At 43.1% G+C, this 14,759-nt stretch overlaps 1 protein-coding gene across 2 annotated transcripts in view; it reads left to right on the forward strand.

Annotated features, from left to right (window-relative positions):
* The first annotated feature begins 488 nt into the window (after positions 1-488).
* The window catches only part of lingo1a (leucine rich repeat and Ig domain containing 1a), a 30,103-nt gene continuing 15,832 nt past the window's right edge, over positions 489-14,759 (forward strand). Inside the window, exon 1 of one of the 2 annotated variants that reach the window (XM_053427958.1) lies at positions 489-715. In XM_053427958.1, coding sequence (XP_053283933.1) covers positions 542-715 — 174 coding nt within the window. In that variant the 5' untranslated portion in view covers positions 489-541. Of the gene's footprint in view, positions 716-3,088; positions 3,298-14,759 lie in introns of those variants that run through there. The other variant, XM_053427959.1, reaches the window with a different exon arrangement.

Below are 14,759 nucleotides of genomic sequence, written 5' to 3' on the forward strand. Positions count from 1 at the left end.
CTCTTAGTGGGGCAGCGAGGAATTTCCCCCCCCTCTCTCCTCCCTCCCAATGAAGCGCATCCTGTCAAAGCTATTCTTTAAATCTCATTCTCTCTGTGTTTTATTCAGCCAGCAACACTCGCCACACATTTTGACCGGGGCACACACACATGGGTCATGGTTGGTTTATTGGGTTTAACACATTAAAAGGATTGAGCTGATAAGAGTGTCACACAAGCACGTATAAAAACACGTTGAAATGCATCAGTAACTAATTATTTTAAATTGTTCCGAATGGAATTCATTAGCGTTCACAAAGAAATTTAATGTCAACTGAGTAGTTTGAAGTAGCCGTTGAGTAACCCCCGTATTTGAGTTTGGAGCTGGTCAGTGTGAGTGAACTGATCTGGAAAGAAAGAGCCTGAATCCCGCCCTCAAGGAGTGGTTTCACGGCCAGCCAGTAGAAAACAGCTGTAAAAGACAGAGAAAATACCATGTACCCATGGCAAGGGTGCCCTGGCCATGCGTGAACTGATGCTGATGACATTCACATGTAGCTGGGATGCCTGAGTGGTTTAAGTTGCTCGGAGGGTCTCTGCAGAGACGCTGGAGGATGCGAGGAGGACAGAGACGCATTTCAACACTGCCAGACAAATACTTTTGTGGCATTTCCTGTGTTGTGCGCTCAGAGGGAAAACTTCACGGAAACATACACGTGATGAGAGTGTTAGACGAGGTGAGGCAAATGCACCATTACTTCTCCATCTTTCATCATATTCAGCTCACATTATCTACCCATGCCATATTTGAATAACTTATACATTCAATTACTGACAGGTTAGATGAACCTAATCCCTTTAAACCATGTCCCTGCATTTGTTTAGCCTATAATGGATCCTTAGATATTCAGTGTTCTCAGAATGGTGAGGGTATAACTTCTTTTTCTTTTTTTCACCTATCGCACCATGCAACACACTGCTTATTACACCTGACAGTGTCTGGTCTCCTTCCAATAAGTAAATTGCTAATTAACTGCTAATTAGTGTAATGTAAGGGTTAAGAGTTGGTGCAGGATAATCTGAAATCTCACTTCACTGCTCACTAGAGAGTAAACTGTTAGGCAAGAGTGAATGGGTAAACAAGGAAATGGTTTTAGACACAGCCAGAGGCAGCTGTTGATTCAGCGCGAGCTCTTAAGTTTTTTTTGTCTCATTCCTCATGCTACCTTTGGGAACATTATAAACCTGTTTGCCTCCAACAAGGAGGTGATGTTTGTGTGTTTGTTTGTTAGTTAACAGGACTACATAAGAGCTAGTTGACTGTTATCCATGACATTGTTATGGGGGGGCGTGGCCAGAGGAACATTGCACTGCTGTGGAATCCGGATCCAGGAATTATTGTTATTATTATTTTAATCAGACATGTTTAAGGTAATCGTATTTATGGTGAAATTTGGTGCAGATCCAAACAAAAAACTGGATCTAAGTTAAATGTGGTGTCAAACTGCGGCCTTGGTGAAGGTATGCATTCCGAGCGCCATTATGGATTGTTCATGGACATAATACTAATAATCATTTTGATTTAAAATGCTAAAATTGCTGTATTTGTGTGAAATGTGCTGTCACTGGCCAAAGATCTACAGATACAATCTGATAAGAACTTCTTTTATTCCTCTCAACCGTCCAAACTTCATGAGTAATAATACTTTTAACAGATACATAGTTTTTTATTTAATTATTTTGTCCCTTAGAGAATGTTATCTATAGCTTGTATTGACTATAAAGTGATCTCAGTCTTTGACTGAGATCAAATATGCCCTCATCCCCCACAACACGCAGGAGACTAATGACTAACCGGGGCCTCTCACAGTCCAGCAGAGGCTCCAGTGTTGACAAACACCCACAAGGAATCCGTAGCTAATCAATGTATAACATGGGCGGCGATTGCAAATTAATTCTATCATTCGGCTGCTTATATCGACTTGAGATGCAATAAACCTGAACAGAATAGATCCCGGATCATTTAAAGATGAATGGGTGAGGCTGAGTTCCCTTCATCATCATGTATTGAAGAACAACAATCTTCTTCTTGGTTATCACATTAAAGATAACAGACAATAACAGAGTGGACAAGATAAGAGTTTTAAGCTATGAAATATGTATGCTTCAATTTCTGGCTGATTAACACCACATCTAAAGTCACAGAGGATAGACCGAGGATCAGATATGTCCCAGATAACATATACACTGATACCAGCCTCCTGGAAGAGACTGTGTGTTGTAACTTTACCCTGTGTGTGTGTGTGTGTGTGTGTGTGTGTGTGTGAACAGTATATGAAGCCCACAGTGCCATCAGGCCCTCAAAAGAGGAACTGCTACTTTCTGGTGCCTCCTCACCACTGTCTCCACTCCAGCCTTAAATTTGATTCTTATTTATATTTGCCAGCAGCTTCTCTGTGAAACCTTTGAACGTGTGCATGTTGTGCTGCTACTGTGAGTTCTTTTTTTTGTATTCACTACACCCTCAGTAGACGTGTCCTATGTGGGTGTCTCCGTGCGTCTTCGTGCGCGTAAACCAGTGTGCTCGGGAGGGGTGGCTGGGATCTTGGCAGACAAATCTGGACAGATAAGGCTGCTTCCCAAAACGTGCAGAATCTGAACACACACGCAAGCAAATGGACAGACTGCGTGCGTATGGTGATCAGACTCATATGGGCACAAAACTGCGCACACACACCCTTCCACACATACACGCGCGCACACAGCTGAGTAGGACACTGGGCAGAGTGCGTTCCGCCGATCATCTCCGTCCCTCCCTCCAGCCAGCGGATTGTGTGCGCTTCTTCCTCCTGCCACAGTGCTGAGAGAGAGTGCGAGCCTGTGGGTCGAGAGACTGCATCGAGAGCTTCTTGCATCGGGGAGCGGGTGCGTGGGAGTTGTTCTCGCTCCACCTGCCATTTGCATTCCGTCTTTATTCTCCGGCTCTTTACGCTCATCCTCGGACGAGTCCGGGGCGCGCAGGGAGTCCCATCACCCACCGAGGGAGCATCGCCGCTTTGTACGTGCGTGTGTCCCCGTGTGTGTCTGCGGTGAGGGTTTTGGCTTTTCCAACCACAGCTGTCCTCGGTACACGACCTCTGGAAATCGTTGGAAATCTGCATAGAAACGACTGGCTGCGTCGTTTTCGCCTTTTTTCCGAGAGCTGTGTTTCAAGCCGATGGACTTGAGATAGTGCGTCTCAATTTGCGTCTTGGTGGCTGGGAGTTGCCGTCGGGAAGAAATGCGAAAGGATGCTTGGAAGCAGTGAAGGCTACAGCAGGTGAGTGTCCGATCCAGATGGCACAAAAACCGGGTCTTTCTTCTATTGTCCCCACGGTGTTCGTGCGTAATGTAGCCGCAGTTTAATGTGGGCCAAGCTTTTTTGATGGAATGCAGCTAGAACACGATCTCTGCGCTACTTGGGAGAAAACACATCGCTCAAACGTGTGACTTCTTAGTGTGCTTCCGAACAACGGAGACTTTACTTCAGCAAAGATAACGACGGAGCTCATCCCGGTATCATATCGGATCCTGCAAAGTCCGCGGTGATCACCAGGCAGCACTGGTTGTCAGGGCAGGGAAGCAGGAGCAGGTTCTCGGAGTGTGGTTAGGCGCGTCCTCTGCAGGTAAAAAACGCATCCCACCCGCGCAGATTATGAAAATTAATTTATAGATTTGTTATCGATGAACCTTCGGACATTTAATCATCTTTTCTGGTCATTCGTGTGTGTGTGTGTGTGTGTGTGTGTGTGTGTGTGTGTGTGTGTGTGTGTGTGTGTGTGCCTGTCTGAGAGGATGAAGGCTTAAGCCATTAATCAAATTTAATTGTCCCGCAAATGTGTGTGTGTGTGTCTGTGTTGGAGATGGAGGGGGTGGGGGGGGGTTGAATTGAAATTGTTTATCTTAATCTAGCCTTTATTTGGCCCCGTACACGCAATGGGCTGAGGTTACCATTCCTCATTGTGTGGAAGTGTGAGGCAGGTCCTCCCCGCATGCCATTTTATTCATCTGCAAAAAAAAGATGGCTATCTGTTAAATGGGCTGTGTATATACACAAAAACAAAACAAAAAGCTAGCCAGGGCTTCTGCTGCAAAAGGAGTTGTGCATTTCTATTGATTCCTCTCAAAATGACTTGGGGATTCTTGTTTTCATCAAGGCAGCAGTCGTGGGATCCCACACTGCCACTACACAGGAGACAGGGTGAAACTTGTGTGTTGGTGGGTGCCACACACCGTCGGTTGTTGGTTATTCAAGGCAGAATTTTCCACAGAATATATGACAGTGGCCTCCCCTGATTATTTCTTCTCCTTATTTCCCTTTTCTCGCCCTCTATTGTCCGGCACTGGCTCTCATAATGACACACCAGAAACCCAGTTGCGGCAGAGTATCAGAAGACTCTGTGATGCTGTGCCTGCGGACATTCATAAAGTGCTGTAGCTGTATTGGTTATAAATAGCCGGAGGGAGCGGACAGCCAGATACAGCAGGAGCTGCCTCCTGTAGTTGGAGCCGCAGCAGCACAGCCTCTCCAGCTTTATCTGGACCCACAATCCAAGATGATAGATGGCTGATACCCTCTGAGATGTCACGCAGATACAGGGGCAAGGGTGTGGCACAAGGAGGGGGGGGTTTAAAGGGGCATTATTGCCTATCCTTTGTTTTGTGTTTTCCCCTCAGTTTTTGTGTGCTCTTTTTACCAAACGATATCTTTTCCATTTCAGTAGTTATTTTAGAGCGACCTTATCACATTAAATGTTTCTCCGTATTCCAGCAAGGTGTCACATCATCCCTAAAGGCATGTTTGATTTCACTCCCAGGATTGAAATCCTCTTTTTCTGTGCGGTTTCCCGGTTGATCCAGTTGATGAATGTGTTGCTGCAGACTCAATAATGTCCGTCTCAGGAAAGCGGGGCGGCTGAAGAGTGCGATCCGCTTTGCCCCAACCCCTCTGGCCGCCTTCATTAAACAAATGTGCGGCCGCTGACCTTGACCATCCACCAGCCGTCAATGAGATTCACCTCTTTGCCCTGCAGCAGGCTATAGGACATATGCAGCAAAGAGCACCACCACCACCCTTCTACCCCACAACATTATGCTGCTGGTGACACGCTGTATTGAATTACAACACGTTGATCAATGTTTGCAATAAGCCAAACCTCTACATAGTGGCCAGTATAACAGAGTATCAGATGTCAGGGAAATCATGCTCCTGATAACAGCATTATATATCAGGGAATTTATGGAGTGATTATTACGTCTTAGCATGTTTGTAATTTAATCGCATATGAGAAGAATGGGGAAGCTCACCAATAAGGCAAGAATACGTGTGTGGAGCATTTAAATCATTTATGAAAGAAATCAGCCCTCGCCATAGTTTTGTCGGCGTGACGGGGCAGAGGAGCAACCGAGACCGAGTGGGCGGCGATGGTGTGGACAAGGATGCGGCTGCATGATGACTGATCACACACTAAATGACCAATAATCCTAGTGAGCAGGGTAATGCTGGCTTATGACGTGTATATGCATGTCTCCTGGAGACAGTCATCCTGGGTGTAAAGCTGACACCTACTGCAATGACAAGGTGTTTATTAGCTCCCAGTTGCGAGGCCATGATGCCTTCATAATGCTACGATGACACAGTGCTGAGAGCTTCCACCCGGGACCGCAATTAAGTTGTTTTCATAAGACCCGACTGCCATTCTACTTGATGCCACTGCCTTGATACGTCAGTGCCCGAGGCTGGGTGGCATGTTTATAAAAGGCCCGTAGTAGCTGTTTGATTGGCGGGGGGAGGGTGCGGCTGCTCACAAGTCTGTGTTGTCCTTGGTAGATGTCTTGTGAATCAGATATGGAGGAAGAACAGCAGCAGCAATTGTTTAAAAAATCATCAGGATTCTTTTTTTGGTCTGTCTTTTACAGGTTCAGCCGCGCATTCCCTTGGAGCAGGGTATGTGCCACCTATGGTTAAATTGTCCTAGTCACTGTTGCACTGGCATTTAACACAGCTTCATAATATCATCGATCTAATATTCAATTCACTTGTTTCGAAATGAGTCTAACATCTGAAGCATAGTAGCAAATGGTTGTCTGGTTGCACTCTGCCCCCAAAACACCAGGTCTTGTTATTTGCAGCATGCAGCATGCTCAGTCATTTATTGCTCTCGCAGCGGGAACAGCTTTATGGTTTGCAGGCCTCTGGGTGACCAATAATCAAAAGAAGCTCATCTGTTAGGCACCAGACATTTCATGCTGCTTTAACTAAACTCAGTCGAATATATATGAAATTTATCCAGGGTTTCAGCAGTGAATGCTGCAATATATAAACACACATGAAACCTGTGTGTTGCCCTCTACTTTACCTTCATTAGTGGGAAAGTGGCTCTAACTGCATCATTTGTCCATTGCTCTCAATCCCATGATGTTTGACACATTAACATAATTAATGTATACAATAATAATTCATACAAAATAGGTTAGCATGTATTTTTCACATCAATGAAAGTGGCCGCAAAGCTGCAAATAGCACATTTTTAAATATTAATATTCACATCTGTGATTGTGCTCATTAGTTAAGTGGCTATATTTCCACGGCTCATTCTTACTAAACACAGCTATTAAAAAAAGACTGGCCAATTATGATGACAACAATATTAGTATTTGAATGGATTCTTTAGGTGAAGAGTCACTGCACAGTAGTTGTCAGGGGCCTGTCAAAATGCATTCACATTAGCCTGTAGGGTTCATTCACCTTTTAAAGGATTCAGCTTATTGTGATCTGCTTCACAGCGCTGAGAAAGAGAAACCTTTAGGGAATTTCTGCAAAGGTGGCCTGAGGGAGCAATTGCACATTTCATGCCTGCGTAAAAAAAAAATCAAGATATCCACACAGAAGAGCGAGAGTCCTGTTCTTCCACGCTTTTACCGTATTCAACCCACATGCAAGTGCATCCATATATTATATATGTAATAGGACTTGACCACTGCTCTTATTTTGATGATCTCTTGAATTCCCTCACCTTCAACTTTCAATGAAATTATATTGCGAAGCGTTTACTTTAATTAGATGCAAACTCCTAATCATTGTCAAGCCTGAAATAACCTCCTGCTATAAAGCACTCGGAGTCCCCTTGGAGGATGCATCATTAAAAAAGGCATTGATGGTGGACGAGGTTATGGGTCAAGGGTTGGGGAGGTGTTATTGTGCTTACTAAGGCTCCGCTCCAACACCCTGGAGAAGGCATTTGTATTCACTGCAGAGGAACTAATCAATGCCTATGCCGGTGCCCCTGTTGCCAGGCAGATTTAAACGTAGACATCTCTCTTTGAGAAGATTGTGTGATTGACACATAAGGGAACAGTGCTGCTGGTGCTACAGCGGCTCAGGCGGTAGATGTCCTCAGACTGGCTGCTTCGTAGAAGACGTCGCTGCTAAAACAACGACAGTGAGTTCCAACAGGGAAAGTTCTCTCTCTAACTTCTGTTTGCTGCCGGTAGCCATCTGAAATTTATTCTTGGCGCTGGTTATATTTCAAGTATATAAGCTCGACACAAAGCAGCACAAAACCAAATGTGATCTATTTTGGTGTGATTTCTAAATCCATTGTTATTAACAATGTCTTCCCTTTCTTTCCATCTGCAGACAATGGACATTATTGTCTCATTTGATACTCGCATTTCTGACTAGACTCGGAGGAAATTGTTTGCAGCCGTGATGATTAGCATTGTGCAACAAAATGACAATATGTTGCATCTGCTCCACAGCGAGCATCTATTCAAACTGCACTATTCAGTGGCCACTGGAAATACAACAGCAGCTCCACTTACACTGCCACACTTAAATGGAGCGTGTGATATTTCCCATAAATGGAGGCAAGATTTGTCTTTTGCCTCATCTCCCTGATGTAATGGCTGTTAAAACACCCTGTTGAGATTCAGAGTTCAGTGAGTTCGGTGTTTAGAAACAATATTAGCGCTCTCAGCCCTCTCGTCTCTGGGTAGAAGGCCAACCGAGTAGCTACTTAGGAGTGGAGTTGTCATTTACATCCGATCTGCTTCAGGTTTGCTCCGGTTTCAAAGTTGCTGGAGCTTAAAATATATCAATTTGTCATTTTAAAAAAAAAGAAAAACATTTTAGGCTCATATTTTCCATGATGTGGAAACAGTCCACCGTTTCACAATAAGCAAATTCATTTTGAATAGATATGAACATGTCGCTGAACTTGTACTGCTCTTTCAAAAGTGCCATCAACTCATCCAATTAGAAACCATTAGAAGATCATGGACACCCCTGTTCAAGTGCTCCCACAGTACAGTACACAAAGGCTGCCCTTCGTGATACTTGGATTAGAGCGCTCCCTGATAATTCAAATATTTGAATGTGGCCAGTATCTCCTCCTTATGTCAGATCAGAGAAGTTGCTTTATCATCCCTTGACAGTCTGGTCCCATTTATCATGTGATTCAAGACAACACGGGCATCGGCAGGAGGCTTTTAGTCCCCTAAAAGCTCACTTTCCCAGTCTCTTTGCTCTCACTCCCTCTGTTAAACTTCCCTGAAAGCTCTCTCTCTCTCTCTCTCTCTCTCTCTCTCTCTCTCTCTCTCTCTCTCTCTCTCTCTCTCTCTCTCTCTCTCTCTCTCTCTCTCCCCCTTTTCACCCACTCGCTGTCAATGCCGAGAGAGAGAGAGGAATGACAGAACAATGTAATAAAGACCCACTAATACCGTCGATGGAGGAGAGCGAAAGTGCAGGGTGGAAACAAGAGGTCGGATTTCAGGTTATCGACCAGCCTGGGTGGCTTGAGGGAGATGTTAGTTTGCTAGACATGAAGAAGCGGCAGTAATCGCGCCCAATGGTTAGACCTGAAACAGAGCTTACTCATATCTTAAAGAGCTACTATGAAAGAATACAGTGGAATTAGCGTAATCGGCTCTTTAACATAAGTTCCATATTCTTTTGATATTCTGGGATTCCTCTGTCTTGGAAATGGAATACCCGATTATGACAGCTGGGATGTGACACAATATCCTTTCTGTCTTTGGTTTGTGACAAACAATGCACAGGCAGTTTCCATTTTGTCATGTGCGTTCCCGTTTAGTGGAAAACATGTCCAAGATGGAGCGCTGAGAAATCATACTGAGAAATCCAGAATATATCAGCGCTGTAACTAATAACCATTTTAATCCCTGATAATTTTTCTCCTCACAAACATCGTTGTTTACTCAACAATACTTTCAAAAATAATGACGAATCCCGAGCACAAGTTTCCAGAGCCAAAGCGATTTGTCAAAATTGCTTAATTAGTCCGACCAGCGGCTAAAAGCCCAGAGCATTCAATTTAATGATGTGAAAACAAGAAGAAACCGCAGCAAGCAACTCTCAGGACTGTCAAATCCATATCCAGCAAGTCTCAATCTAAACATAACCTTTTCACCTATAGACGGCTAAAAGATCTGATGATTGATCGTTGAAAAAATATAATACATTTTTATTGTAACATGTGATTATTCAGGCACACCTTCAATTATTTAACATGAATGATCATAGCATCCTCACAGTTGAAGAAGATGTTTGCTGAGATACTTCACGATTTAGTCCAGATCAAAATCTGTTGACTGTTTAAATATATATTTAGATATCGAAGCTGCTTTCAGGAATGAACCGAACTCTGGATAATCTCATTAAAATAACAGGAGGGGCTGTATGTGAGAGTGAGAAAGTCCAAGTCAGTTCCCCAGTAAAGCCCCGACATAATGTCTGAGTGAACCCATGTGAAAACTCAGCAAGAGAGAATATAAATATCTCAGGATGAAAAACAGTTGCCGTAAACGTAGAAGATTTCAACTTGGAAAAAAACAACGAGATTCAAGAGCTCAATCGACACCGGTGATGATGTGCTGTAAACAAAAAACACGTGATCTCCACAGTGAAATATAAACGTGTTATTGAGCGGAGTATCTCCTGCTGCGTTATTCATGTGTTCAAGGCAAACTCTGAACAATGTCCTTACCTAACGAGAGCTAGAGAGAGTTCATGTCTGAAATATAATAATATTAGAGCTCCGGAGAATATATATGTAGTATAGCTGTTTGGAAGTATAAGCTAGTTTGCGGGTTTGAAATGCATAACATACTGTATCAATACATTTTACCTGAGATATTCAATTTCTTTTTTTTGGTTGATTGTTTATTTTAATGGATAAAAGATATAAGAGGGGTGGGAGGGGAGGTGGGATTCCTAGTCGTACTCAAACCAGGGATGTTGTTATTTCATGTCCACCATATGAAACCCCTAAATCTGTTTCACACACGGCAGCATGCTGAAGTGCTGTGGCTCTGATGTGAGAGAGATTTGATCTGAAATATGTGGTTTGTTTGATGGCAGCACAAAACGCAGCCTCCTTCTCGGAGCGGAGCTGCACGGTGCAGGCGGGGCTGATTACGCAGAGAGCCAAGATGGAGATTCTCATTTAGTCGGAAGAGAACGCAGGGAGCTTTTTTCAAATGCGGCCGACGACTTTGAGATTAATGTTTGGCACAACTAAATCCACACCTCGGTCCACTCTGATTATTTTTCTCATCTGGTCTAAAAGCAAAGTGTAGCTCCGACTTCACGAGCTGGAGATCGATTGCTCCTGTTATTACCTCTGGACAGACTTTTTTTCTTAAACTCCCGTCACCGCCAGTCACATCCGGTGAAGATGGGGGAGGGCAGTTTAACCAGTGAGAAGGTTCTGCTGGTGGTGCTGGTGGTGGTGGCATGTGGGTGGGTGGGGAGGCTGAGACTGATGAAAGAGCCAGTCAGAGATCAAAGGCGAGAAAATGACATGGCATTTGACCTTGTTGGACACTGGTGAGTGACGCTCTGCCACAGAAGTGCAAAGTAGTTTGGGAACCTGTGGGAATAGAGGGGGGGGGGGTCTGCAGAATGGCGAGGATGGGCTAAGCATTTTTTTTGCCTTCCATCTCATAGTGATTTAGCATGGGACTCCCAAGGTGCAAAGGTGGGAACAAGTCATTACGATGATAAAATGAATATATATATATATATATATATATATATATAATATATATATATTATTGTAGTGAAACGTGTCATAGGTCTCACTTTGCATTGAGGCTGTGAATAGGCAAAGCTTTTTCTGTATAAAAAAACACAGGAGTGTTAATATGATCCCTCCTCACCCTTGTCTTAAACATGTGGTAGATATGCAAATTTCATATAAATAATTCAGATCTTCCGTATTTCTTTGTGCTGGTACCTGCCATGTTGGCAATAATGAGTCAAACAGTAAGAAAAACAAGTGTATTTTCCATTTCCCATAGCTCGTCCCTCAGCCTCAGCCCCTTAACAGCATGCGCCCAGTTATTTTCTTTATCATCTGGTTTGCTTTCTGCTTAATATTGCATCACAGACAACAGTAGATAACAGTCCACCTTAAATATACACAACTATAATTCAATTTATAGATTCAATTTAATTGTTTTTATCTCAAATGTCTTATTCTCATTTTATTATTTTGTTTATTTCGTGTGACTCAAGACCTTGATCACATGGGAAGGAGCCCAAAGAGAACGTACAAAAACAAAAATGACACAGGGCAAAGGTAGGATCCATTCTTCAAAACAAGCCCGGAGTCTGGAGGGTTGTCATCCATCTTGTTTTGGCCAACAATCTAAACACAAGAAATGTTTTGCTTGGTAAATACTTAGAAGGAATTGTTTGAATTATGAATATAGTTATTAATAGATTTCTCTGTTGAATGACTCATCGATTAATAGACCTATTTAATTCTGAGTGCAGCATTTAAATGATACTAAAATTAGACCACTGCAGTGCATCTGTTTATCGTCTGGTCTCTGTTTAGTTTCAGGATAGCTTTCATCTTAGCAGGATGGTGTCTGTTAATCCACCATTTCTGTTATTTCGTCCGTCGGCCAAAAGCTATAAATAAGTGTTTAATCACCCAGACTGCACAGATTTTTATAAAAAAAAAAAAAGAAACATGTCTGCAGTCTGCTGTCAGCTCTGCCTGCGTGGGTCTCCTCTGTAAATGTCATACAAGTTACATCACAACGGGGCGAACATGACAAGACGACAAAGATGGACTTTCTAAAATGTACGTGCCTGTCAGTAGCAACGCAGCGCTTTGTGAGAAGAAGAGAAAAAAAAGCAGTCGTACTCCTTAATTAAGGCACAAGTGGCAGAGCGGATCTCACTGCCTTCGCTCCACAGACTGACGCTGGACCAGCTTTGATACCAATTTTAATAAGATTATAAAGAGGGTTTTCCAGGAGATATAAATTCACACATGGTGTATATATGAGCTTATCAAAATGGACCATTTAAAATCTGTTCTATCAGAATCGCTTTGAGGATTTCGAAGCCAAAAAGGAGCAACATTTTAACGAATCTTTTTTTCTTCTGTAATGATTTCTAAGAGGGTGCACAAGTGTTGACAGGGGATTTGCCGTGTCTCCGCCACCCTAATGTCATCCGGTAATACTACACAGGGTCACCTTATCCCTGATCTATGTGCAGCATGTGAAATACCTAGATGCCTTTCGTAAAGATGAGATTCTGCTTCCTCTAGTACCCGGCGGATTAGCAGAGCCAGTGAGATGTGATTCTCTTCTTTTCACTATCTTTATGACCTCCTCTCGTACTACGGGGAGCCAAAGATAGGGAATGGGGAGGATACAAGGACAGCTTAGACAAGTAATTTTGCCTTTAATTGCTCGAACCTCCCATGAGTGCTGTTGCTTAAGTACTCCAAAAACTGTTGTTGTTTTCCTGCACGCAATCTTTGATTATATGAAGGTCAGCGTTTTTTTCCTCTAAGCTACTTATGAACGAATTTGGAGCAGGTGGATTGCGCGGAGAGATGAGACGAAACTCCCTCGCTGGAGTCGAGAGCGAGAGTGAACTGTCCAATGTTTTCTTTCAGGACTTACTTTGCTAACTGTCTCCTAAGCCAATCTCAGCCCCATATACAAAAGTATTTGTTCCCCCCCCCCTCTTCTGCTTAGTCCTCATTTCCCAGTCTGTATCAATAGAGTCATTATGTGGGGTTTTATCTGGCTAATTAAGGCTTCATCTTTCTGGGCGATCTCTCAGAGGACATGGATTAAGCTCCCCTATCTCTGCACTGGAGCCACGGTGGGGTCGGCCAAGCCTGCGCTTCCCTCTCTCTCTGCGCTGGGGTGGGAAAAGCATTGACATGTTAAGGTTGTTTTTCTGTGAAACGATACTCTTGAGAAGGAGAAGAATATAAATATTGCATGCCAAACGCGGGAATCACACACCCTGCAAGCTCAGAATGTGCAGGATTGTGTTTGCTTTTCATCGATTCACGTCCTGTGTGTAAAAGCTTAGACTGCCCACCATCTACAAAAACAATACACAAAATCTTTGTGTTTTTGTGCGTCAATGTATGTGCCTGTTTTACCAACAGAGAGCCATTTGGATTGATACCCCGGCAGACTGTGGCCTTCGGACAATTCGTTTACAGTCGGTTTGACTGCCTCAACAGACTCCATTTTGTTTACATAAACAATCAGGTTGTCCATTTGAGTTGGAGCCGGCATCCTGAGTCACCGTTTGCCAGCGCAAGAGCGGCACCATATGAATTTCAATTGCCTTGTTGTTGTGGGTCCACTCGACATTTTAGCACTGAATGTCGACAGATGAAGGTCCGGGTCAGGCCTCATTAAAAACAACAGCCAAATTACGCGAACGATCCACACAGAGGATGAGAGGGAAGACCTCATAGTGATCCACTGTCGACCCATCACTGATTATTAAGGAGGTTAAATCTCCCTTTTCTCTCATTGCTGCGGAGATCGTCGCAAAGAAAACCTTTTGTTTTGTTTGGTGCAGAGACACAATCCGACTCAGAGCTTTGGCTCACGTGCACCTCTGGTTTTTGATAAAGCACCTATGAGACAGTGCTTTTGTCTGAGCCCGTGCCATTGGAGGAGATAAATCCTAAATGAGTAAACCGAAGTCTCTTCCCTTCGGCTGTTTTATACAAGAGCCTGAACATTTAAGAGCCATAAATCAAGACCTATGGTGTGGTGATGGTGGGAGGGAGGGTCACCTTCACGGACATTCTACAACAACCAAGTATTTGGAAGAAAATAAGAAAATGACTAAGCATTTAAAAAAAAGGGAGAGGGAGATGAATAGCCCCAAGGCTGAGGCAGGGGAGTTGTTTTATTGCTTATTTTCCCTTTTTTGTGATACATGTGAAAACGTGCTATTGGCGAAGTGTGAAATGGTACATATAGAGACCGTGGGAGATGGATGGCACGACTGTGGCTTTAATCAGTCCAATGCCACTGAATTCTTGCTTGAATAAAAATGACTGTTGCAACTCACGACTGCATTATTAGAAATCCTTTCGAGTAATATTGAACATTTTCTCTCTAGCCATAAAGGGAAAGTCATAAAGGGATATTTAAAGATAAATCCTGACATTCAAGGTTTATTACAAAGATTTAAAGCTTGTTTTAAACAAAGAAACGAAAAGAGTCAAACCAACAGCAGATTTTTTCGATGCCAATAACAACAAGGGCATTTATATTATTGTTGTCCAATATTAAAAACAATATTTAGTTATGATCTTATAGAGGCTTTAATGTTAACAGACAAATGTAACGTTAACAGTTATATATTTTGAAAAAATGTCTTTCTGGACTGACATTTCTGTAAAGACTGAAATATTTGGGATAAGCTATAAAAGC

The sequence above is a fragment of the Pleuronectes platessa genome, chromosome 7 (genome assembly GCF_947347685.1).
Source record: "Pleuronectes platessa chromosome 7, fPlePla1.1, whole genome shotgun sequence".
In the NCBI taxonomy this organism is placed as follows: domain Eukaryota; kingdom Metazoa; phylum Chordata; class Actinopteri; order Pleuronectiformes; family Pleuronectidae; genus Pleuronectes; species Pleuronectes platessa.